Source organism: Myotis brandtii, unplaced genomic scaffold (assembly GCF_000412655.1).
Source record: "Myotis brandtii unplaced genomic scaffold, ASM41265v1 scaffold8, whole genome shotgun sequence".
Lineage (NCBI taxonomy): Eukaryota > Metazoa > Chordata > Mammalia > Chiroptera > Vespertilionidae > Myotis > Myotis brandtii.
Genome location: NW_005371219.1, coordinates 6,234,449 through 6,260,286, shown reverse-complemented (window position 1 = coordinate 6,260,286; position 25,838 = coordinate 6,234,449). Strand labels below are relative to the sequence as shown.

General features: G+C 36.5%; 1 protein-coding gene across 12 annotated transcripts in view; it reads right to left on the bottom strand.

Annotated features, from left to right (window-relative positions):
* Window positions 1-337: 337 nt before the first annotated feature.
* Window positions 338-25,838, bottom strand: part of REV3L (REV3-like, polymerase (DNA directed), zeta, catalytic subunit) — a 166,210-nt gene continuing 140,709 nt past the window's right edge. For 9 of the 12 annotated variants that reach the window (XM_014531311.1, XM_014531312.1, XM_014531309.1 and 6 more), the window contains 10 exons: window positions 23,645-23,889; window positions 20,816-20,924; window positions 18,811-19,017; window positions 16,191-16,300; window positions 14,122-14,236; window positions 9,578-9,715; window positions 7,645-7,835; window positions 6,789-7,035; window positions 5,463-5,672; window positions 338-1,462 (listed from right to left, as the gene is read on the bottom strand). In XM_014531311.1, coding sequence (XP_014386797.1) covers window positions 1,322-1,462; window positions 5,463-5,672; window positions 6,789-7,035; window positions 7,645-7,835; window positions 9,578-9,715; window positions 14,122-14,236; window positions 16,191-16,300; window positions 18,811-19,017; window positions 20,816-20,924; window positions 23,645-23,889 — 1,713 coding nt within the window. In that variant the 3' untranslated portion in view covers window positions 338-1,321. Of the gene's footprint in view, window positions 1,463-5,462; window positions 5,673-6,788; window positions 7,036-7,644; window positions 7,836-9,577; window positions 9,716-11,969; window positions 12,380-14,110; window positions 14,237-16,190; window positions 16,301-18,810; window positions 19,018-19,462; window positions 19,592-20,815; window positions 20,925-23,644; window positions 23,890-25,838 lie in introns of those variants that run through there. The other 3 variants (XM_014531317.1, XM_014531318.1, XM_014531319.1) reach the window with 3 other exon arrangements.

The following is a 25,838-nucleotide window of genomic DNA, read 5'->3' as shown; positions in this document are numbered from 1 at the left end:
CATATAAATTTTTGAAAAGTAATAATGTCATTTTTGCTTCCCCCCTGGAAAGTCCTGGCTTCAAGATTAATTATATCTAAATTAAAATGAACTCAGATCTACTAACAAGTGAGAAGATCTACTAAAAAAAAGAGAGCTAAATTCTTCCTAGACAACTTTGGCTGCCATTTTTTTTTTAATCCTAAAGTTTGGTAAGGGAATTTAACACCAGTTAGGATATAACCAGTTAAAATTACATAATTAAAATTCAGAAAAGAGTAGGGTAAGAAGTAAACAAAATAAGCTTATAAAACAGATGAAGATAATACCATTTATAGTAAGATAAAAATCACACTGCCACATTTCATATTTTATTCAATTTTAATAGGGTTTCCATTATTAACTTTTAAAACAAAATGATTTCCAGTTTAAAAAACAATGCACTGATCACATAATTCCTTCTTCATTTTATACAGTTATACAAATATTCTAAATACACATTTTGTGTTCAAGATGATGGCAAATAAGATTAACTGTACAGTACATAAGAAAAGAAAATATTTTAAGCATATTTAGAAGCAATAGAAATGTCTATACAAAACAAGCAAAAATGGAATAAAATTTTTTATTTTTAAAGTATTGCAACAGGCCCACAGGTTTGTAACAAAAATGTCTTTGCACAGTTCCTCACAATGCCCCATTAATAGCTACAGCAAGACAGCGGTTTTAGAAAATAATGTTTCAAAATGCTACACGTGGTACTACTGTTTGCACAGTTTGATCAGAATAACAACTCTACTCTGAGTCAAGCAAAACCTAGAGGAAATATATCAAACAACTTGAAAATCATTTGTATAAAATTCATTGCACATTTTACTCAGTTGTTTGAAAAGTAAAAAAGTGTATTTACAAAATATTTCGCAGTCAAAATTATAAAGTGAATGGATATCTCTAAGTAACACGTCTTGATACAGACAGTTCAAGGAAAACACACGAATGGTTTTTTAAAAAAGGTTTTTCAGTGCTCCTTCCACAGGGAAGTAAATATGATCTACTCAAATGGATTTACAAGATGTTACACATACTGGAGCAAATGCCACACCTGCATTATAAAACAATGTTGAAGGGTGAAAGGATGAGGAATTTGTACATTGTAAGAAGTGAGCTATTCAGAGATCAACAAGTACAATTTTTAATTCAATTAGCATAAAAGTCTTCATAGTCTTCAGATAATAGACAATGAACATACTTGACTTGATGAAAGTTGAAAAAGCACCATGCACAACAGTTTAGTGGTAAACACTGAAAAAAATAGCACCTGGAATTCTGTGATATTGAGAATTTAAAACTGGTCTAGTAATTGCCGAAGATATGGTGCCTTGGATAATTCTCTATTTACTCGGGAGAGTTTGAAAAGTACAGGGCAGTTCAGAGAAACACACGGGATATGTCGATCAAAGCAACCTGTGCAGTTCTTGCAAATCTGAAAGTAGAAGAGGAATACATGAAACAATAGGGAAATGCCCCTGAATATGTGTAAGCAGCAAACTTTTATAATCCCTCCTTTCTGACCCACCACAGATTACTGGCAGACATCTGGCACACAATACATTACAGAACATTTCACTAGTTTTTATCTCTTTGAGACATTTCTAAAGGATATTATTTCACAAAACATAGAGCACAAAATCCCCCAAGTATTCATTTCATTCCTGAGATCAGCTTTCATTTACAGTAGAATGCTATTATATTAAGACCCGCATACTAAGCTACCCAATAACCATTCAAAGGCTGTCTCTTAAGTGAGCTATAAGCACTTTTTTCAAGTTGCTCAGGTTTATCTTTTTAAATGCCAACCATAAAAAAGTGATCCATTTTCTTATTTCAGAAGAGAAAAATAGAAGGATGAGAATTTAAAAGTAGTAGTCTAGACCAGTGGTTCTCAACTCTGTATGTACATGAGCTTAAAAATGTACTAATGCCTGAGCCCCACCCTGAGCCAATGAATAGAACAGAGATGGAAATGGATAGTCTAAGAATCTTTCCTGCTCAGGGCTCCCAGGTGATTCTGATGTATAAGATCTGATCTGAGGGAAAATAATAAACCATAAGGCAATTAAAAAAAAAGAGAAGTGTTATTTCTTACATAATGATCATGTTTTAAACAATATGTAGTCTCAAGTCAGATAGTAAAAAAAAAAAAAAGATTTTAAAACATGAGAAACATCAAAAAATTGAAAAGGATGAATAGTGAGCATCCCAAGGGTCAAGAAAATACAGGCCGATTTTTTACCTGGCTAGTGTATGCAAGCCATTAAAGAAGAAATACTAAATAGCTACTACTCTAGACTGTCTTTTAGGAGAGAAATCAAATCTGCTCTAGTTAATTCTGATCCCAGCAGAGCTCTGCTTTTAAGAGATGTCTCAGGCAGTGCACTTGTTCTTTGCCTCCATATCTTCCGGTCAACTGAAGGGCACGTTTTTCTGAGCACACTGGTTATTGCATCTAATACTATGATGCTGCCTCAAGCAAACCTCTGAGAAACGTGTGCTTCAGCCGAAGACCAAGTATGCGGTTCTCCTATGAAACTTTTCACTAACCCTCTGACAAGAGACTCAAACCTATTTCCAAGTACAGGATTTCTGAGTGACAGTCTGCGTGCTGCGCTCAGGTGCCCGGACATGCTGATAAATATTTATGCTCTCTGTGCTGGTCGGACAGATAAGCCAGGGTGGAATTACTTGCCTCACTAAATTTAACTCCATGTTTAGTTCCTAGATCCTTTACTGCCGATTTAAACCCTGAGCATTACAGCTCAATTCAGCTTACGTTTAAAACTTTAAACACTACAACTCGGACACTTACTTTTTAGCTTACAAGGAAGCAGATATTTAAAAATACATCTGCTTTAGTCTTGATTCTTTTTGCTACCCTTTGGCTTTCTTATTTTTTAAAAAGTTTTCAGTCAGATGCTTAATTCATTTACTTTCATTCCTTCATGTTTACTATTAAAAGTGTTTGCAGTGATGAATGTTTCTGAGATCTGCTATGGCTGTCTACAATCTTATACGTAATGTAATGTCTGTTTAATAAGCAGTGTTAAAATTTCCAAGTGGAAGGATCATTTTATTTTCTGGGTTTATAATTACTAGCTTTATAGCACTGTATTGATAAAATGTTGTAATATGTCTACTTCAGAAATTTAGTAAAGTTTTCTTTACAGAAGAGGTGGTCAATTTTTTAACAGTCCATAAACATTTAAGATGGACTATCTCTAATATTGTGTTAGTCTGATATATAATCATAAGTTTGATATATAACCTTATAATGATGTTTAGATATTCTTTCATAAGTGTTCTTATTTCTGATCACTTGATTGGTCTTGGGTTGAGAGAGGCATATCAAAATCTCCTATTACTAATGTTTCTCACCATTTCTCATTACATCTCTAATTTCTGCTTTATGAAAACTCCTACAGATTATCTAGTGTACAGGGGCTACACATTTTAATTATCTTAAAAAAATACCCTAAAGTTAAAAATATCTCTTAAAAGATGACAAACTATCCTTATTTATAAACGGCATCACTTCTTTTAAAGCTGCATTTTTAGAAGAAATAAGTCCTACTATTATTGAAAGAGGGTTCTGGTTATATTAATGGCACCAACTGGTGCAGTGTATGTCGTGGAGGGAAGAGACCACTCAGCCTCCGACTTCAAGGGACTTGCCTAATCAGGGTTGGTTGCTGTTGTCGGGGCAACAACCTATACAACAGAAGCTGCGAACACCCAGTGTCTTTAGTGGTTGCTCTGTACTAGTTTTGTGGTTCCAGTCAAAGTGGCTGAAAATCAGATGGTCATCACAGTGACCAATCGCTGCTTTAACTGTGCAGTCAGCAGGCACAGTTCAATGCACGTTTACGAACCACTGGCACAGGCTGGCTTCCGTGCCAGGGCAGCCCACTCAGCAGTGGGAGAAGGGCAGGCCTCTGCCCTCCCTGGGCTCACTGTGTCTAGTGGGGAGGACAGACACACACACACATCACAGTAAAGCAGGAGCCCACTGTAGGGATGGAAGGCCTCCCTGGTCTGGGGGTTTAAGCTGACTCCTCTCCTCAGGTGATGACTAGTGAGAGGAGAGGAAAGCATTCCAGGCAGAGGAATAGTATGTTTAAAGGCCAGGACGTGAGAGAGAATAAGGTACATTCATGGACCCGAAAGAAGTTCATATTGTATGGGTGGGGGGTAGAGTGTGACAGGGAGAAGGGAAGAAATGGTGACAGAGAGGTAGCAGGTAGGGGCCAGAACAGAGAAATATGTATGAAGCATGATAAGGAGTTTGAATTTTATCAGAGAGGGGAGACGGGGAGATGGACCAGAATGGTAACAGGAAAAGGACAAAAGGGAAGGTATTTAAGAACTATTTAGGACATAGAGGACAGAGGGAAAAGTCAGCTTATTTCAACAAGCTCAGCTTCTGTGGCTGCATCAAAGTAATCATACCTTTTAGATTCTGTCGCCCTTAATAAGATCTGTTTAGTGCATTGTGGATAACTTGCTATATTCTCTAAAACTTAAGAATGTTCTACCAGTATAAACTGTAGCAACTAGAACAGTGGTGACGAACCTTTTGAGCTCGGCGTGTCAGCATTTTGAAAAACCCTAACTTAACTCTGGTGCCGTGTCACATATAGAAATTTTTTGATACTTGCAACCATAGTAAAACAAAGATTTATATTTTTGATATTTATTTTATATATTTAAATGCCATTTAACAAAGAAAAATCAACCAAAAAAATGAGTTTGCGTGTCACCTCTGACACGCGTGTCATAGGTTCGCCATCACTGAACTAGAATGATGCAGATGAAATAGTTTATCCAGTGGTCGCCAACCAGTGGTCTGCTGGTTACCAATCCCTAATCACCTTTCCAGAATTTTTGAATTCTTAAAAGCGTAGTCTCCTCTGAGGTGGTTTCTCTCCCTGTTCACCTGTGTGACAGCTTTCCTACTAAGAGGCTGAGTCTGTCTTGGTTCAAAAGCTTCTTTAACTTTGAGGACGGTGGCAGAACCTGGCCTTTATGTGTTGGTGGTTGGGTTGCATCAGGCCTGTGAGCAGATAACATCCTTAGCGCTGCTGAGGAGGAGGGAGAGGCTCCCACCACTAGCCACCGCGGCTGCACTCGCACCCATCAGCCCGGCTTGTGGCTGAGCGGAGCTCCCTCTGTGGGATTGCACTGACCACCAGGGGGCAGCTCCTGCATTGAGTGTCTGCCCCATGGTGGTCAGTGCGTGTCATAGTGACTGGTCGTTCCCAGTTGTTCCGCTGTTAGGGTCAATTTGCATATTACCCTTTTATTATATAGGATAATCCTTACTCCACTTACCTTTCATACCAGTTTGATATCTCATAATCTGAGAGCTGACTACATTTCCCCAAACATCAGACTGCTTGGGATTCTGGGTCTATTGAATGAAGCTGTACCTTTACGAGTTGCTCCTGTTTGCGTTCCAACTCCCGAATTTCTTGGTTGAGGATGACTGCGACATGCTGAGGTTGGCTCCGACATTTACTACAGACGCCGTGCTGAGTCAGGTCGTCACACACAGGACAGTGCAAGGTAGTGAAATACTGTGAAATGGTGCCTTTCCGCCCTTCAGGGTCACTTCGAGAGGAGCTGGTGGCTTTCTGGATCTATAAAATCATCAATTCAGAAATAACTCTGAGCCAGCTGCATAGCAGAGCTACTATTCTCATGCTAACTGCTAATCTACTGAGGCATTATTTCATTTACGCATCAACTGTTAAGTAACCACTGTGTGTCAGGCACTATTCTAGACAGGGAGGCTATAGAAATGAACAAAGTCCTTCCTTTCATAGAGATCACATCTTAATTATCATCAGATATACTGTTTTTCCTTTTGGAAAAATAATAATCTCCTGCCACTTAGTATTCTTGGTTGAAAAACATAGATGTCTGAGGTCACACAGGGCAATGGGAGAGATCCAGGCTGAGAGAGATGCTGTTTAAGGCTGCACGACGTGGGCCACGGAAACAAGGCAGGTAGAGGTTAAAAATGACCTGTTAGGCAGCAGGGTGCAAATTCAAGCAAAAGTGAACCTGGAGCATCTCAAATGCAACTGGATGCACACCACCAAGCATTCTTCACTTGGAGTTAATGCTGGTTTCAACAGTCTGTCTTCTGGTTCTCTTTTTACATTGAAATACATGATCATATTGTTATTATACCATTGGCATATTATACCATTGGTGTCTTATAAATCACTGCATAAAAGTAATTAGGTCAGCTTCTTAGAAATGCCAGTGGTTTAACTTCTTTCTGTGATGAGATGGAATAGTAACAGCTTTCTGGCGTGGAGCAGGATACAGCGTTATAGATGCTGACCAGCACAGACTCTGAAGCACGTCAGCCTCGCTTACTAGCTTAATCTTCACCTTGGGTCGTAAGTGCTTACTGAGAAAGTGAAAATAACGTGAGCATGAATTTGTACGTGTTTGCCTGAATACCATCCGCCTTTCATAATCTGAGGTAACAGCAAATGACTGAACAGATCTAATTCGAAAAAGGAGATAAAAAAGCTACTTTTTTCCTAGCGCAATGTATCCCAGATTATTACAGAGTCAGACCACTCCGTCAGGCTTCTGAGTGAACTGAGATTGCTAAGATCCACACTGCATGCTTTACTTTAGTAAAATGCTATTTTAACATTAAATAAAATATTTGCTTCTACAGGAAATCTTCAGTGACTTCTCTCTACAGTCACACACAGGTACATTAGCAGACTTACCCTTGGTAATTCGTGATACCAGTTGAAGACATCAATACCAATAAGTGAGAAGACTCTTGCCAGGGGTGGGAGGATCTGCTTGGTGATGTAGTAAGTGGCATTCAGTCTCAGAGTCGGGTCCTGCAGGAGTTCCACGGGGTGCCTCACCAGCTGGATGAGTGGTACTCCGGGGGTCCCGTAAATGATCACGTATGGCACTCGCTCCCCAACTCGAGGCTCAGAGCGCCGGTCATAGGTAAGCATTTTCCTATTTAAATCCAAATAAAATATGCACTCAAAGACTGTCATGGGATGTGCCTTTCCAGAAAGTTAAATGAGAAGTAAACGACATTGAAACCGTGAGAAAGCTACAAGGGATAACTTTGCGTTAGAGTTGCAACTTTTTTGAGAACTGTATATACTTAGTTGGCAGATATCAACTAGCTAAAAATGTTTCTAATCCCCTAATAATAAGAACTAGAAATCCTAAATCTAACAATGAAAGATAAGAAAGTAAGAAAGTTTTGCTGGTTAGATGACTTGATTCCAGAATGACACATGTCAGTGCTTTGGTAGATCACTATTAAGGACTGCCTAGTGACTGATGTGAGAAACAATGATTCAAGCTCTGCCCCAGATTACAATTCACTGACTTCAGTTACCCAAAGGGAGTCCAGAAGTGGAGATGCAAGTTCCTCCTTCCTCTTGAGAGCTCACAAAGTGCGGGAGCCCCATTCACTTTCAGTGAGGTTGCACGTGAAGAAACAAGCGTGTATCTGTGCCTATGGATGAGTCTTTTCATCTTCTCCAAACCGTTCAGAACCCCAGGACTATACTTGCTAAGAGTTGAGATTTGTACTGCTGTGCACATCATTACCTTGTAAGCTCAAGGGCTGGCACACAAGCTCCAGGTTTGTAAGAGGAACTTCCTCTGTATTCCTTGGCAAAGATAAAATCTTGAATGCTGGCCTTTCCTTCCATAAGCTTCATACATTGTCGCTGAACATACTGTTTAATTAAACTTATATCTCTTGTTTCAAATAGCAGCTTTAGAGAACGCTCAAGTATCTTAAAACAAAAAAAAACAAAAAAAGAAAAAGAAACGGATATGCGCATATAGATAAAATATCCCCTAGCATATCATCATTATTGTTATATTTTCAATTATGTGACTACTGGTTAATGTGATCTACCTAAACAACCTGCTATTTACAATGATTGGATGAATTATTAGAAATTAGAAAATATTTTAGAGACTTTATATAGCTATTTCTAAAAGTAGAATATCATGTCATTTGAGAAAAATCATATCGAATGACATGCAGATGAAATATTGAATGACATGCAGATGAAATATTTGCTCCATGTGAAGTGACAAAAAACATTTCGGTTTTCTTAAACAGGTAAAAGCGCTCTAGGCACAAGAAGCCAGGCATGATTTCATGCATTGTTTTATTTACCCTGTTGTAAAAAGGTCCTGATTCAGATGGACAGGAAACAATTTAAATATCACCAAGCAGTGAAATCAAAATTAGTCTTTTTCTAGTGTCAATAAGTATATACTAACTGTGACAGAATTTTCTGTATTGGGATTATTTCTACTAGAAAATGACTGACATACGTGGATTTATTTAGTGGACTGAATTTAAATTAGTTCCAGGTAAAAGTTCTGATCTTATTCTGAGAACTGGAACCCATACTTATTTACACAGGATGTTTGCTAGTTTAGCCTAGGTACAATTCTGCCCTCAGAGAAAGAATGCACTGGATGATATTTCTTCCAGAAACTAGTATTAACGAACACCTCAAATTCGTATAACATTACATATATGTCATTCTGACAATAACAAATTGACAATTTATTATGCTTTTAATGCTCTCATAAAACTCAGTGTGTCGAGTACGTTTCCATTTATGCCACTTACTTTTGGTTATAGGAAGAGTCTGGGACTGAGTAAAGAAAAATTAAATATAATATACTATCGTTAATATTACCATAGCTGAGAAATTTCAGTCATTTAAGTACCATTCTTCAGAAATCTTCCTAACTTATATCTGCTAAGCCTAACTTATATCTGATGACCCAAGTAAACAAAATTTCAATTAATCTAGGATGCATTATATTGCTTATGAAATATCTCTGTTGCTAGTTTCTCTTTATCCAAAAGCTTCCTAGCTTTTGCGTGTTGTCATATGATAATATATATTTACTAGAGACCTGGTGCCCGAAATTCGTGCACTGGGGGGGGGGGAGTCCCCCCCTCAGCCCGGCCTGTGCCCTCTCGCAGTCCAGCTGCCCTTGGGGGATGTCTGACTGATGGGGAGCGGGCCTAATCAGGCAGTTGGACATCCTTTGTGCTGCCACTGAGGCAGGAGAGGCTCCCGCCATTGCTGCTGCACTTGCCAGCCATGAGCCTGGCTCAGGCCTTCTGGCTGAACGGTGCTCCCGCTGGTGGTCAGTGCGCATCATAGCGACTGGTCGTTCCACCGTTTGGTCAATTTGCATATTAGCCTTTTACTATATAGGATCAGTTCCAGGTGATAGGCAGGAAAATCTTATCAAGTTCATGTGTTGTTTTTTTTAGCAATTGTGGTAAAAGGTAAGGTGTGGGAAGGAGTTAGAAACTAAGGACTAACATCAGATAAGTTGTTTCATTAGAAACTAATTCTCAAACATCATTTAGTTCCTCTTGTAGTTATAGATAGGCATATAGGCTATAGTTCTTCTGCCTAGATGTGTGCTAAGGATTTTCACTAGATTCTTTAGCTGCTTATTTCTCAAAGATGAAAACAAGATAGATAAAACTTACCTTAGAAACAGCAGGGCAGGAATCTCTTCTGACTGTTTCTATTCCTTTTGCATCAAATACTGGGTCCTTTTGATCCAGTGTTTCATACATGTAACCCACATATCTCTTTTTTGTTTGTAAAACACAGGGTAAATATACCTGTGATAAAATGGAACAAAATGTCTCTCAATAACCATTTTTCCCCCTCTACCATGAATATCTATTTTTAAGTCTTTTTTTCTCTTTAAACAAATGTCAATTATAGAAAAAGTCTAAATATGTCTCAGGGCCCAACTAATTCACAATATAATACTTAGAGGTGAAAACGCACACAATGAGTTGTCTTTACCTCTTCATCATGTACTCCTTTGCCTGTACTATCAATTTTGCTCCTACCTCAACTGACACTGCTGTCTCAAAAGTCATCAATAATACCCTTTTAAATAATTAAAAATTGCTTTAAGCATTACCCACACATGTATTTAAAGTGGATTTCTAGTAGATAGCTCTCAATATTAAAAAAGTTGTGAGAGAATTTACAATGAAAAGTCCTGGTCCCCCAACCTCTACTTTTCCCTCCCTAGAGCCATCCTCTGTTATTCATCTCCTGTGTATTCTTCCAGAGATATTCTATGCACATACATGTACTTATACACATAAGGGTAGCTTACTATATACATCATTCTGAACTTTGCTTATTTCATTTAATAACTTATCTTGGAGATAATAGTCCATTATGTGAGGGTATCACAATTTATGTAACCTGTTACCTACTATGGGTCACTTAGGAGGTTTCCAGTCTTTTGGAATTACAAATACTGTCCCACCAACCTTGCATGGATTAATCCATAGAAAAATTTGAAGTGGAATTCCTAGATCAATGGGTATGTGCACTCTCCCTTTTTTTTAAGTCACCAAATAGATCCTTCCCCTTCCTTTATCAATAATCATATTAAATGTAAATGGTCTAAACATCCCAATAAAAAGGCAGAAATGATCAGATTATATCTGATCAAATAGTGAGGCTTAACTATAAGCTATCTACTAGAAATCCACTTTAAATACAAGGACACATAAAGGTTAAAAATAAAATATGGAAAAATATACACATGCTAATACTAATCAAAACAAAGTTGGAGTGGCTATTTAATAAAAAGTAGATTTTAAGACAAGGAATATTATCAAAGATAAAAGTATCAATTCACCAAGAAGATACATAATCGTGAATGTGTAGGCATCTAATAAGTAAACTTGAAAACATATGGAATAGAAACTGAAAGAACTAAAAGGGAGAAAAAGGCAAATCCATGATTATACTTGGAGATTTTAACACCTGTCTTTTAAAAATTTACAGAAAATCAGTAAGAATATAGAAGGCTTCAACAACATTATCAACTAAGTGACATTTATAGAACATTCAGAATACACATGGCTATTCAGTGTTATATGAGAGAATTCACTAAAACAGATCATATGTTGGACCAAATAACAAATTTCAAACTTAAAAGCACTAAAGTCATACAAAGTATGTTCTTTGACCACAATGAAATTAAATTAGGAATAATAAAAAGATTTCTGGAATATCCTTAAATATTTGGAACTCAAACAACACACTTCTAAATAGCCTATCATTGAAGCAAATGATAATGAAAACACAAGATTTTAAAACGTGAAGCTAAAGTAGTGTTTAGAGGAAAATTTATATCTTCAAATTTACTTTAAAATGCTTATAATTAAAAAATATGTTTGAAATCAATGATTCAAGCTTCTAAACTAAGGAAAAGCAAACTAAACCCAAGTAAGTATAAGGACATAAAGAGTAAAAATTAATGGAATGATTAAGAAAAGAAAAATTATATCAAAAATAGAAGGAAGGATACCACTAAAAATCTTATTGATATCAAAACCACAATAAGGAAATATAATTTATGCCCATAAATTTGTCAACTTAGGATAAATGGACAAATTCCTTGACAACCACAGTTATCAAAACTGACATAAAAGTTGAATAATTCAATATATATGAAAGGTGTTTAATTTGTAATTAACCTCCATCCCAATAAAATTTCAGGGTCAGATGGCTTCACTGGTAAATTCTATCAACCATTTAAGGAAGAAATAGTTGCACTAATCTTAGAAGAAGTAACACTTCCAACTCATTTTATGAGTCCAACCTTTTTTTAAAAAATATATTTTATTGATTTTTTACAGAGAGGAAGGGAGAGGGATAGAGAGTTAGAAACATCGATGGGAGAGAAACATCGATCAGCTGCCTTCTGCATACCTCCTACTGGGGATGTGCCTGCAACCAAGGTACATGCCCTTGACCGGAATCGAACCTGGGGCCTTTCAGTCCGCAGGCCGACGCTCTATCCACTGAGCCAAACCAGTTAGGGCCAACCTTTTTTTTTTGGTCCCCCAAACAAAGACAATACAAGGAAAAAAACAACACTACAAACTAATATTCATCATGAACAAAAGCTTCACAATTCTTAACAAATGTATGTTATCTTTGAGAAGTTTTGCAGTTTTTGCTTTCATGTTTAGGTCTGTGACCCATTTCAGGTAAATTTTTATGTTTGCTGTTATTTTCTAAGCACACCATGCTCTTCACTTTGCCAGAGGGGTTGGGTGTCCATAGCACCATACACATACTTCTAGGACAGTACCCATTACCACTATTTCTAATTTTCCCTTTTCCCCCACTTAGAATGCTCACTTTTCATTTAGGGCAGATACCATGTCCAAGTCTTCTTTGAGTCTCTTCTAGCAGGATTCTTGCTTCAGAGTAGGTATACGATAAACATTGGGAGCCATATTTGACTCTTCCTTTTTTGTCCTTTTTACACCAGCCCTCCTAAACCAACCATATCTAACTCCTACTAACCCTTCTTTTCTTAGTATCTCTTGAATTGTCCTTTCTTTATTCTTGCCAGTTCGGGCTATGCAGGTTGCAAGAAGTATCTTGTCTTGATTCTCCTCTTCCCAGCCCCTCTTGTTCACTGTTACAGGTCAATCCTCCCCAAACCTATCTGCCTAAGTCATGCTCTTCTTTGATAAACTTAGCTGAATCAAGTTTAAACACTGTACCTTGGTATCCAAGACAATCTGGTCTTAACTTTATGTTTCCAGATGTCCCTTCTGCTTCTCCGTATTCCCACATTGGGCTTTTCCAACTCCACATCCTTCTACATGCCATTTTTTTTCTGAGAAATGCTGCTGCCTGTGGCTGCCTACTGAAAATCTAACTGTTTTCCGAGACACAGTACAATATTACCTCCTACATAGAGTGCCCCCATCCAGCCAGGACAGCATACCTTCTTTTCTTTGTGCTCTTACAGTGCTTAGGGAGTCTGCTTTTATGAGACTTTCCTACGTTTACAATAAAAAAGATCACTTATATACATTTCTAATTGTTCCTTTTAGATTATTGGCTCTTAGAAGGCAGGACTGTGTCTTAGGCTGCTTTGCATTCCACACCTCTCCTAGCTCAGTATCTTTTACAGACAGTCCTCAGGTTACGTCGGACTCCACGTACGTCATTTCGGTGGTTACGTTGCCACTTCCCATTTATTTATAAAAAAAAAAGTTCCATCATTTTGACATATGTACATATGTGCTTTATGGTTTTTATTATTTATTTACCACAAGTAATGGTCAGGAATTATCTTTTAAATATTTTTTTTCTTTTACTGTTTCACTTCATTACTGCTGTGTATGTGCTCCATGTGAGTGATGTAGGTGCTTATATATGTGGGTTCCGAATTTCGGCGAAAATCGCATTACATCGTGCTGTAGGAACGGATCTCTGAGGTAACCCGAGGACCTACTGTATATAGAAAGAACTAAATACATACTTGACATCTAAAGTAAAGTGAAAATAGTCGAAAGTCCTTGTGGCAAACTGTCTATTTCAAAGAACTAATATCTCCTATTCCACATGGTCTTTCTACAATGCAACTCTGACATTCTTCCCATTAAATCTAGACAGGCTATGATGTGTGTGACTTTGAGACTAAGTCACAAAAAGCAAAACAGCTTTTGTTCATTCCTAGAACTCGGCCATCATGCTGTGAGGAAGAGCAAATAGCCTCAGGGAAAGGCCATGTGCAGGTGCTCCAGCTGACAGCCCCAGCTGGGGTCCCAGCCAGAGCCAGCGTGAGAGTGATCACGCTTCAGGTGATTTCAGTCCTTAGCTGGGTCACCTCCAGCCTTTAAGTTTTCTCAGCTGAGGACTTAGACATGGTGGAGCAGAGATATGCCATCCCTGCTGCAACCTTTCTGAATTCCTGAGCATAATAAAATGGTGATTGTTTTACACCACTGCATTTGGGGTGGTCTGTTATACATCAATACTTAACCGAAACAGTCTTTTCATTTCTTTATGTAAAGACATTACTTAAAGGATTTGAGAAAATTATATAAAACTAAGGAAAAATATTTTAAATATAACACTTTAATAGCCTGTGTACTGTTATTGATTCTGAAAATATATTCAACAAGTCAGAAATGTCTAGAAGCTATGTGATTTTTATATGTGATCATTAGTATTACATTTCTCTTACCTTTTCAAACTTCAATTTCACTGGTTTGGGATTGGTAGCAGTTACAGCTTCAGCAATTTCCTGACCAATCTTAAAAGACTGCTCCTTAGTAGCTCCTTTCAGTAGCACAAACATACTAGAAGATTAAAAATAGAGTAGGGTAAAGAGGAAGTCAGTGTAAGAAAAAAGTTTCACCAATAGTAACTTTTCTGGCTAACATGTCTAATACTAAAAAAAAAATTCCCCCCTCTTATCCTTTATTAAATTGCTTCTGATCTAAGCTTTCTTGTATTATCACAACTTTCCTGTGCACACATGGTATATCTTGTTACAGCTCTTTAAGACATCTGATATTGCTAGTTTAGTTACACATAGACCAGCTCAGTTATCACAGCTGCCAAGATGATCCTGGGTTGTTCCTAGACATTTATAGATTTGTATGACACACAATTTGGTCAATCATAAAATAAGAAAAAATGTGAGTATAAAGACATGGGAATTTTACTTGTGATGTGGGAGGAAATCTCCTTCTAGAACGACCCAGCTTTAAAAAGACACACATATTATTTTGTAATACATGTTTACTGAAGAACAGTTAGAAAACACAAAAAGGCACAAAGAAGAAAATAGCCATCTACATACTCTTATCATTCAGATAAAAGATACCCCAAATTTTTTGTGTATATCTGTAAATCTTTTCTCATTTGGGATCACAGATCATACCATTGGGTAACTTTCTCCTTTCATTTAATAGTATATTGTGAACATTTTCAGTGTCACTAGTTCTTTTACATTATTTTAACAGTTGTACTGTATTTCAATGTATGGATATAGTATAATTTAACCAAACTATCACTGAAAATTTAGGTCATTAAATTTTTTTTTCTAATATTTAATATAAAATAATTTGGTACACCTCTGTGACCTCATAATAAATTCCTATAAGTAAATTTTAAAAAAAATTCTTGATAAATGGTGGACACTAAAAATATTTTTGAAAGATACTGTTAAACTAAATTCCAGAAAGATATTTAGGAGGAATAGTCCCACCAGCACTACATGCAGGTCAAGAGGAAAGAATTTCTAATATGAATAAAAAAATCCCAATACAAAAATACTCAAAAGTAACTTATAAACAAAAGTATTGGTCATTTTTTCCTAATATAATTTAACTTTAAAATGGCATTTTACATTTCAATATATACCACAATCTGAAATCAACAGAAGCAATGGCTAATACTTATAATTTTAGTAGAAAGACATTAAATAGTGGACATGGACAATATCTTGAGACATGACTTTAAGACTTTTGTTTGTACTCTTGGAGTCACCTAAACCAATCTCCTATTTCTTCAAGTGTTTTTTATATTGGACTTTAATCTCCTTTGGATGGTTTCTTTAGAAAAGCTCTTTCTCTGCCAATACTGGAGACTGATAGGAAAAGCTTAAGAAAAGAAGTATTTATCCAATATTACTTAAGGTCTTTAAAATAAATGATCTCAATCTGAATTAATTTTAACATTCACTAAAGCAGAACAAACAGGCCTTAGCTATAATATTGTCTCTTTAGGCCCATCTGATACTCATTATACCAATATAGCCTTATTTTAAAAAACAGGTTATAGATTTCCTTTTGAAGAATCATTCTTAACAAGAGACTTTGGAGCCTAGTAAAAAGTTAACCACTCACAACTTTGGCAATTGTCCCTCAAGAACAGTTTTATTATTTATTTTGATATATATTTAAATTCAGAGAGCTGCAGCTATATGAGATATTATTCACATTAAAAGCTGTTTTTTTAAACAGACTAGACTCCTGTGTACACAGTTTTTTATAGATCATTTTCTACTTGGCTACCTGGAAAGATGCCATGGGAATCTTCACAGTGTTTGGCTCAGGACACTTACATTTTCTTGCTCTTAGGATCATATTTGGTAAATCAGGACTTGTCCTAACTCTGATCATAAGAACCAGAAAGGACTCAGATAAAACTGTATTTTAGGAATGATTACTCTTAAGCCATTCTAAACACTGAAATGAATATCTAAAGAGATGCAAAAAGACAGCTTCAAAACAGAAAGTTCATTACCTGTCAGTATCACCATACACAACCCTTGCTCCCCATTTCTTGGTATCATTCACCAGTTTAATAGCTCGTTCCAAGGTCTCCCTGGCTTTGTGAACAATACTATCACCAACCTGTTGGTTCAAACACATTGAAAATAATACTTTAACTTAGCTTAGTAAGGTCAATAGACTTTTAAAATATAATACGTAATTTTAAATACTAAACATTTCTAAAATTAAATAAAGGGAAAAGAACATAAAAAGAAACTAAATAGTCACCAGGGTCACCATTCTTTCTACAAGTATTCAAGAAGAAAATAAGATGAAGAATTTAAAAGAAGGAGCTAGTCAATATACAGACTTGCCTGTGAGTATAACAGTAAGTACAATGGATTGCATTTTACACAAGTACACAGCTACATTTGATTCCTGGAATAATAGAACCTTATTTATTCAAGGACTTTCTAATATGCCTTTATAACCAACCAAGCAGGAAATTACTCTGTGTATATGCATGAGTGTATGTGTGTCTTTCAAAATTTTGTTGGAGGTTATGATAATTTTTCAGTATTGTTAAAGTTAATGCTGAACTGAAATCTCAGTGATTGGTTATACAAAATTTTTAGATAATCCTAAAACAAGGAAAACGTATAATTATATGATGGAAATTACATTAAAGTATTCAATTTAAATCAAGTAGGCAGGTACATGTCTAACGGGTTTTTTCACTGGTGAGTGGTGAATCTTAATGATCAACTTGACATAGTATTTACCATTGCTGCTTCATTTATTTAACTCGTTAAAGCTAAGAGTCGGGGAAAATTGCCCATCAGAATAAATGGAGCATTCTTTTTTAGAATTTTAAAATAAGAATTACATACTTTTTCCTCTCATGTTAAGAAGTGACAATAGTAATAATAATCCCTTCCCCTTTAACTGTAAAATTTGAATTATCTGAACTAAATGTAGGATTAAATAGTAGTTAAGAGGATGTTTAAAGTTGCTTTATAAAGGAGATATTAAGTGTATGAACAAAGGAATAAATAGAAATACTGTAGCAGAAATTTAAAGGTCTCTGTTGAGACCTTTTCATGCATTAAAAGTAGGTCAACAATAACCTAATACATTTAAAAAATCATGTTATCTAATTGAAATTCAAGTTTTAATAAAATCTTTAATCTGTCATCTGTTGCCACTTTCAAAAAGATACACTTCAAAATATGTGATGGCAAATAGCTGGGTAGGTGAGCCACCTAGTGTCAGAGTCAAATGTGCTTTTGAGATACATGCACACATGGACCCTAACTGTCCACCTCCTGCTGCCTGCTCTGACCCATTTAAGTTACACCCGGAAGAGTCAGAACTCTTGCAGCTACCCCTGCCCGAAGACTATGCAACCTGAAGGATTCAGTGGCATGAGGGTGAGGGGGAAGGAGAGAGGGAAGAGTGGTAATTAAATTAAAACACAGTCGGATACTTTGTGCCATGGTTTCTAATTTGAAAAATATTACTTTAGTACAGGGCTGAGAGATTGTATATAAAAGAGGAAAATAATTGGTAGACCACAATGTTCTGGCCTTCATTTGACACAAAAAGATCATTAACAAAACAAATTACACCATTCTTTTCTCAATCACTAGTAAATTATTATATTACTCTGTTACAGTATATTGAATTCATATCAAATTAACACCCTACTTTAGTAAATAATAAGAAATTAGTCTTATTTTATGAAAAGTATCTTTTAGTTACAACTACCATTATAAAAGAAAGGTTCTGCTTTTTTAAAAAAAATATATTTTATTGATTTTTTACAGAGAGTAAAGGAGAGGGATAGAGAGGTAGAAACATCGATGAGAGAGAAACATCGATCAGCTGCCTCCTGCACACCTCCTACTGGGGATGTGCCCGCAACCAAGGTACATGCCCTTGACCGGAACTGAACCTGGGACCTTTCAGTCCGCAGGCCGACGCTCTATCCACTGAGCCAAACCGGTTAGGGCAAGAAAGGTTTTGCTTTATATCTACTGCTACATGAGTAAATATGAAATGATTGTTGTTCATTCTGACATGTGGAGAAGCAACCTACACTATTCATCAGATCTCTAGCAATACATTAAAAGGAATTAGTACCAAGGTTGTTGTAAACATTGCTATAAATGTGGCATTGAAATCTTATGCTAATAGTTGGTTACAATATGGTCATCCAGGTTATGTATAAATATGTGTATGCTAATTTCTAAAATTATCAAAGACACAATAGCCCCGGTTTGAGAAAACTAATCCAATGTCATGGACATGAAACGCTTTAAGGTTTCAAAACAAAACAAACTGCTTTAATAAACAGGTTTTCAGCCAAAACCGGTTTGGCTCAGTGGATAGAGCGTTGGCCTGCGGACTGAAAGGTCCCAGGTTCGATTCCAGTCAAGGGCATGTACCTGGGTTGCGGGCACATCCCCAGTAGGAGATGTGCAGGAGGCAGGTGATCGATGTTTCTCTCTCATCGATGTTTCTAACTCTCTATCTCTCTCCCTTCCTCTCTGTAAAAAATCAATAAAAAATATGTTAAAAAAAAATAAACAGGTTTTCATTTAACGCTACTTTAGTCTCTTTTGAAGAAACTACAGAATTATACCACTTACCTCAATGCATGGCATTCTCCCAGAAAAATTAGCAGCTGTATAGCCAAATGTGACATTTGCTATAAGCTTAAGTCCTAGCTGTCGTGCATCGAGCATTCGTGAAAGGGCTCTGTCTTGCTTATAAGCCTTCATTGACTGCTTCACCATGAGTCTAGTCTTCAAAATTTCTTCCAACATTATTGGTAGCACACCCTTTCTTACTGAAGGCTATCATAAAGGAAAAAAAGAATGTTTGAAATCCCTCAAACATTAGATTTAGATAATTAAGAAGCACAAAGTATAACAATGGCCAACTGTCATGCACTGAAACATTCTAACAATAAAGTGGCCAGAGAACCAATGGCAGTCAATACAAAATCATCACATTTTCTTTCTTCTGCAGAGGACTTTTTCCCTAAAAGGTTCCTGTAATAGTTATAAATCTAATGAAGTATTATTTCGTGAGTGCAAAGACCCCCAGGGAGGAGGATGTCAATTAGTGCATAAGGAGAGACCATAGAACAAGTTCAGAGGGAAATTTTGTTTGAAACTTTGATCCAAACCCTCACTCTTTCAGAAAGACACACGGGATTTGTATCACTCATAACAAACCTCAGTTTTTAAAGATCTCATCCTCATGACCCCAGTAATCTGCATGGAACTCCATTTATCTACCTTGGAAGAATGATGAGCTGGGTTGACTCTGCTGACATTCAAACCTGCAGTTCCAGGGACTCTAGGTATTTCAAATCTGATGCTTAGACCACTAAGCCATCCCCTCCGGCCTATATTTATTAGCAATCTGGAAGAGGGGATGAATAGTGAGGTGATAAAATTTGTTGATACAAAAAAAAATCATTTGTATTAATCAAGATTAGGGAGAATTTATGAGAACTCCAGCAGGAATGAAAACCAAAAAACAGTATTAACTCTGAGGATGATTCACAGATAAATGCAAGGTAATAATGCATGTTGGACTGAACAATTAAAGCTGTAGGTACAGGATAACCATACTCCTGAATATTAAAAAACACACCTTATTTTCATTAAACTTTATACATTGGGTCAAAATGTAGATGTAAGTTTTAAAAATGATGTTAAAGGGAGATAAGCTGCTAGATGTGTGACAATGAAAACATAGTCTAATCTTTAATTCATTCTGTGTACTGTTTAAAGAAGCCATATGTTTATGTTAGGACATAATATTTGTGATAATGTGAAGACATACTTTTCCCCAAAAGGAATATATCATGAACTCTCTGGTAAAAATTTTCCTCATATCTAAGTGGCTAATTTTACACAGCATGCTCTTACTGGTAAAGAAAGATGCTCCCTTTGCTAAGTACACCAGAATGAATTTGAGGGCTCGTGAGGTCCATGCTACCATCAATCGCCCTCCTGTCCCATGATTCTAGTATGCTAAGGAAATTGAAAAGAAAGGAGAGGCAATATAATATTCTCCCAGATCTCTCCTATTTGTCTTTAATTTATTCATTTATGAGGCTTTCCTCAGTCTCTTTTGAAGGGAGATAAGGGAGAGAAAAAAAAAGAGACCTTATTATTAGTTTGGATATCTTTTTAGAAATTCAATCAATAAACAAGAGTATCATTCTTTCTAAGATAGTCTTAATTTAAAATAATGTAGAAGAACAATTAGCAGAGTGTACACATCAAAGCAATTTCAATCTTGGTAAGTTAACATCACTGTGATCATCAAGGAGCTATTTAAGTCTGCCAGATTCTAACAGAGGGCAGAAGGTATACATGTTTATTTCTTTCAATATTTCACTGAAAACTAAAATATAATAATTAAAATATTTTAAACCTAAATTCATGCAAAACAAGATGACTATTTAAAAATTTATTTCTTGGAAGATTCCTATATTTTTGACTGTGTGAGATAAGATATTCGAGCAAACTTATTTCCCTCCTCTGTATTATAGGCCAACAAAGTCTAAACCATTAGCTCTCCAAAGGTTAAGCCATAGCAGATACCTTTCTTTCATTTACAAGAGAGTATTATTACCTTGACAAAAGCTATTCCATTGGGGGACACTGTGATGTCATGCCTAATTTGGTAAAGTAAATCTGGAGGCACTCTCAGGGAGGTACAGCCAAATTTGAACTCATCAAACCTGTTAAGGAAGAAAATATTAAGTAAACACTTTCTCCAATCATAGAAGAGATTCTAAGCAATTTTAGGAGTATTTCTAATTCCATTAGAAAATCATTTCAAACATTTAAACATGATTCTTGTATTTAGTAACATGCTTGTCTATTTATAAAAAACAGTTCTTCAAATATTCACAATTTGTTAAAAGAAATATTTCTTAGATGACACTATCCTAAAATTTATGGATAAAGTCTATACTGAAATACCAAATTTCAACTCAACACATGATTACCCTACACTAAGTTTCTTAAAGAAAAACTTAAGCCTTAAAAGGATTGTAAATAATTTTCCAAATTTTTTCTTTTTTTTGAGTATTTTGGGTTGTTTTTATTGTAGTTTATTTCTAATATTATGCCATCGTGGTCTGAGAAGATGCTTGGTATGATTTCAATCTTCTTGAATTTGGGGAGACTTTGTTTGTGACCCAATATGTGGTCTATTTTTGAATATGTCCCATGAGTCCTTGAGAAGAATGTATATTCCGTGGCTTTGGGGTGAAGTGTTCTGAAGATGTCAATTAAATCCATCTGATCAAGTGAGTCATTTAGGGTTGCTGTTTCTTTGCTGATTGTTTGTCTAGAGGATTTATCCAGAGATGTCAGTGGTGTATTAAAGACCCCTACTATGATTGTATTGTTGTCGATCTCTTCTTTGATATCTTCCAGGAGTGCTCCTGCATTGGGTGCATATATGTTTATCAGGGTTATATCTTCTTGTTGTATTGATCCCTTTAGTATTATGAAGTGGCCTTCCTTATCTCTTGTTATGGCCTTCACTTTGAGGTCTATTTTGTCCGATATAAGTATTGCTACCCCAGCTTTCTTTTCCTTTCCATTTGCCTGAAAGATATTTTTCCATCCCTTCACTTTCAGTCTGTGTGAGTCCCTTCTAATGAGGTGGGTCTCTTGTAGACAGCAGATGTATGGGTCATGTTTTTTTATCCATTCAGCCACTCGATGTCTTTTGGTTGGAGCATTTAGTCCGTTTACATTTAAAGTTATTATTGAAAGGTACTTGTTTGTAGCCATTTCTTTTTTTGTGTGTGGCTGTTTTCTTTCTGAGCTTGTTATTTCTTCTTTTTACACCAGTCCCTTTAGCATTTCTTGCATGGCTGGCTTGGTGGTGATAAACTCCCTTAGCCTTTTTTTGTCTGTGAAGCTTCTTATTTCCCCTTCAATTTTGAATGATAGCCTTGCTGGATAGAGTATTCTTGGATTCAGTCCTTTGCTTTGCATCACTTTGTAAATTTCCGTCCATTCTTTTCTGGCCTGATGTGTTTCTGTTGAGAAATCATTTGATAATCTAATGGGAGATCCCTTGTATGTAACTTTCCGTCTCTCTCTTGCAGCCTGTAAGATTCTCTCTTTGTCCTGAACATTTGCCATGGTAATTATGATGTGTCTTGGTGTGGGTCTTTTCGGATTCACCTTGTTTGGGACTCTCTGGGCTTGTGTGACTTTTTTCTTCCCCACCTCAGGGAAGTTTTCTGATATTATTTCTTCGAATAGGTTTTCTAATCCATGTTCATCTTTCTGTTGTTCTGGCACCCCTATTATTCGTATGTTGTTTCGTTTCATGTTGTCCCAAAGCTCCCTTAGGCTCTCCTCCTGTCTTTTAATTTTTTTCTCCATTTGCAGTATAGTTTGGGTGTGTTTTGCTTCCTTGTCTTCTAATTCACTAATTCGGTCCTCCGCTTCTCCTAGTCTACTGTTGATACTTTCAATGGAGTTTTTTATGGCAGCTATATCACTCTTCATTTCTTCTTGGGCCTTACTTAAGTTGTTGATTTTTTCATCTGTTTCTTCTAGCTTCTTGCATATGGTATTGAATTTTTCATCTGATTCTTCTAGCTTCTTGCATATGGTATTGAATTTTTCATCTGATTCTTCTAGCAGCAGCTCCTCTGGTGGGTGCTGTTCACAGTTGTGATGGCTTCTCTGGGTGGTGGGGGGAGGCTTCACACACAGCTGCTGTTCCTCAGACAGAGGGTGTGGTGATCAGGAGGCTGCTGTTCCTTGGATGGGGGCGGGCTACACAAGCCCCAAATTTTTTCTTAATAAAAAGTATTACCAATACAATTTCCACAAGTGCTTTCTATGAAGTAGTGAGTATATTCTAGATAAAATTATAACACTTGGTATTAAATACACAAAAATCATTATTAAAAAAGACAGTATTTCTTATATCCTGAGAAAAATATCTACTCCTTCGAGTTAAAAATATTGTTCCCATTCAGCTTATAAAATTCTTTGACATGAACAGCTAAAACATTTAACAATTTAACTTTAAAAATTCAAACTATTTCTAAGAAAAGAGGAGTTGGTAACTGGAGTTGTAAGATCATAATCCTCAAACAGTTCCACTGAAAGGTGATTTATATTAACAAATTAAATATAACTCTCAATTAAAGAGAGACCACAGATATGCATGGAGAATGCAACAGATAGTTGCAAGGCTGATGTATTCACAACTTGTTCATATGTGTCATCCATCGGTGATGCTGACTTAGTCATATGATGATCTATGTCAATTAGTAAGAAAATAAAAATAACAAATTAGCTGTGCTACAGCCCATTCATTCATTTTGCTCATAAGGATAGTATCGAGTGCAAAAAGACACTCAAAGTATAATTTTAGTAATAAGTACAAAGCACAACATAGTTGTAAATATGAAAAACTTACTTTCCCAAGTTCTCCACATGGCCAAGGCAGGTGGAAAAACAGTAGTTGTATGCAATCACAATAGAAGGATATAGTGACTGGAAATCCAGAACAAGAACAGAGTTGCTATAGAAGCGAGATTCAGGCTCCATAATTAGGGGGACACATTGTGGGGCTCTCATTTGGGACCTCTGCTGTACATTAGGTGTCACAGGAATATAGTTCATTGGTTTAGCAATACGCAACATCATTGACTCCACACGGTACTGTGGGCAGAGAAGTGGAAGTAGGAAGAGAAGAAGAAATAGTTTAAATATACTGTTCTTTGGAATAATTATCTGGGAAATGTTTTGCTCTTCAGAATAAGGCTGCATGACTTTCTTACAATAAAGTTACACAGTATTGATTATTCAGTCAGTTATTAGGTGCTTGAAGAGGACATTTATAAATCCTTTTCGTATTCCCATAACTTTTTAATTCTTTATTGTTGAAAGTATTACATATGTCTCCTTTTCCCTCCATTGACCTTTCCCAGCCCACACGCCATCCCCCAGCCCAGGCTTTCACTCTCCTATTGTCTGTGTCCATTGGTTATGCTTATATGCATGCATATAAGTCCTTTGGTTGATGTCTTACCTCCCCTCCACCCTCCTCTTGCTTTCCCTCTAAGGTTTGACAGTTTGTTTAATGCTTCTATGTCTCTATAAAAACTATAAAATATGTCAAAAGGCTTACATCATAAAGCAATATTGAAAAGACAAATACAGTTAGATTTCTTTTTACATTTAAATACAGCTCTATCACAATAAGCGGATGTAGGAGAGACAGCTGTATAGTTTGTCAACTTATTTAAAAAGTTGGCCAATCTTTTAGAAAGTGATTTGGGAAAGTCTGAGAATGAAACTCAGGAGACTTGAGATGATAAATATTATCCCAATTTTTAAAGAAGGAAACACAAAGATTCCAGAATTAAAAGGTAATCAGCTTAATACTTGCAAAATTGAATAAAAAAATTCATTGTTTATAATAACTGCTATTAAGCAGATGGTTTGGAATATTAGATTAAAAAAAGCACTTGCCCATGCCTCCCGGGCACCCGGCCTCTCACTGTCAGCGTGTGGAGCTCCTGCCAGCCTACAGCGGCCGCGCCTCCCAATTCCCTGAGCCCATCCTTGACTATTGGAGTGTGTGACGCTCCCCCCAAGCCTGCCACCACAGCTCAGACCCCGTGCAACTCGGCGCCTGGACCCTTCAGTGACAGCAAAAATGGGGAGACTAAAAAGCAACCCCCGAAGAAAAGAAAAGGAAGAGTCACAAAAAAAGAAAAAAAAGGGGGGGGGGAGGAAGGGAACTAAATGAAACAAAGGCATGCAATGTGTCAGAAAAAGAATTAAGAATAATGGTCATACAGTTCATAAACCAGATGAACGGGAAAATCAACAACCTATGTAAGAATCAAGAAGAAATAAAAAGTGATATAGCTACAATAAAACACATGATAGAAGGTTTCAACAGTAGACTAAGAGAAGCAGAGGACCGAATTAGTGTGCTAGAAGATAGGGCTGACAAGCCCAATTTGAACAGCAACTGGAGAAAAAAATTAGAAAGCAGGAAGAGAGCCTAAGGGAGCTTTGGGACAACATGAAACGAAGTAACATACATATAATAGGGGTGCCAGAAGGACAAGAAGAGCAGCAAGAATTAGAGAACCTATTTGAAGAAATAATGACAGAAAACTTACCTGATTTGGGGAAGAAAAAAGTCACAGCACAGAGTCCCAAAAAGTTGAACCCCAAAAGACCCACACCAAGACATGTCATAATTACAATGGCAAATGTTAACAACAAAGAGAGAATCTTAAGGGCTGCAAGAGAGAGACAGAGAGTTACCTACAAAGGACATCTCATTAGATTATCAAATGATTTCTCAACAGAAACACATCAGGCCAGAAGGGAATGCAATGAAGTATATAAAGTAATGCAAATCAAGGGACTGAATCCAAGAATACTCTATCCAGCAAGGCTATTGTTCAAAACTGAAGGGGAAATCAGGAACTTCACAGACAAAAGGAAAGGCTAAGGGAATTTATCAATACCAAGCCAGCAATGCAAGAAATGCTAAAGGGATTGTTGTAAAAAGAAGGAAAAAAAAGGGGAAGAAGAACACAGGCACAAAAAATAAAAATGGCTACAAACAAGTACCTATCAATAATAAC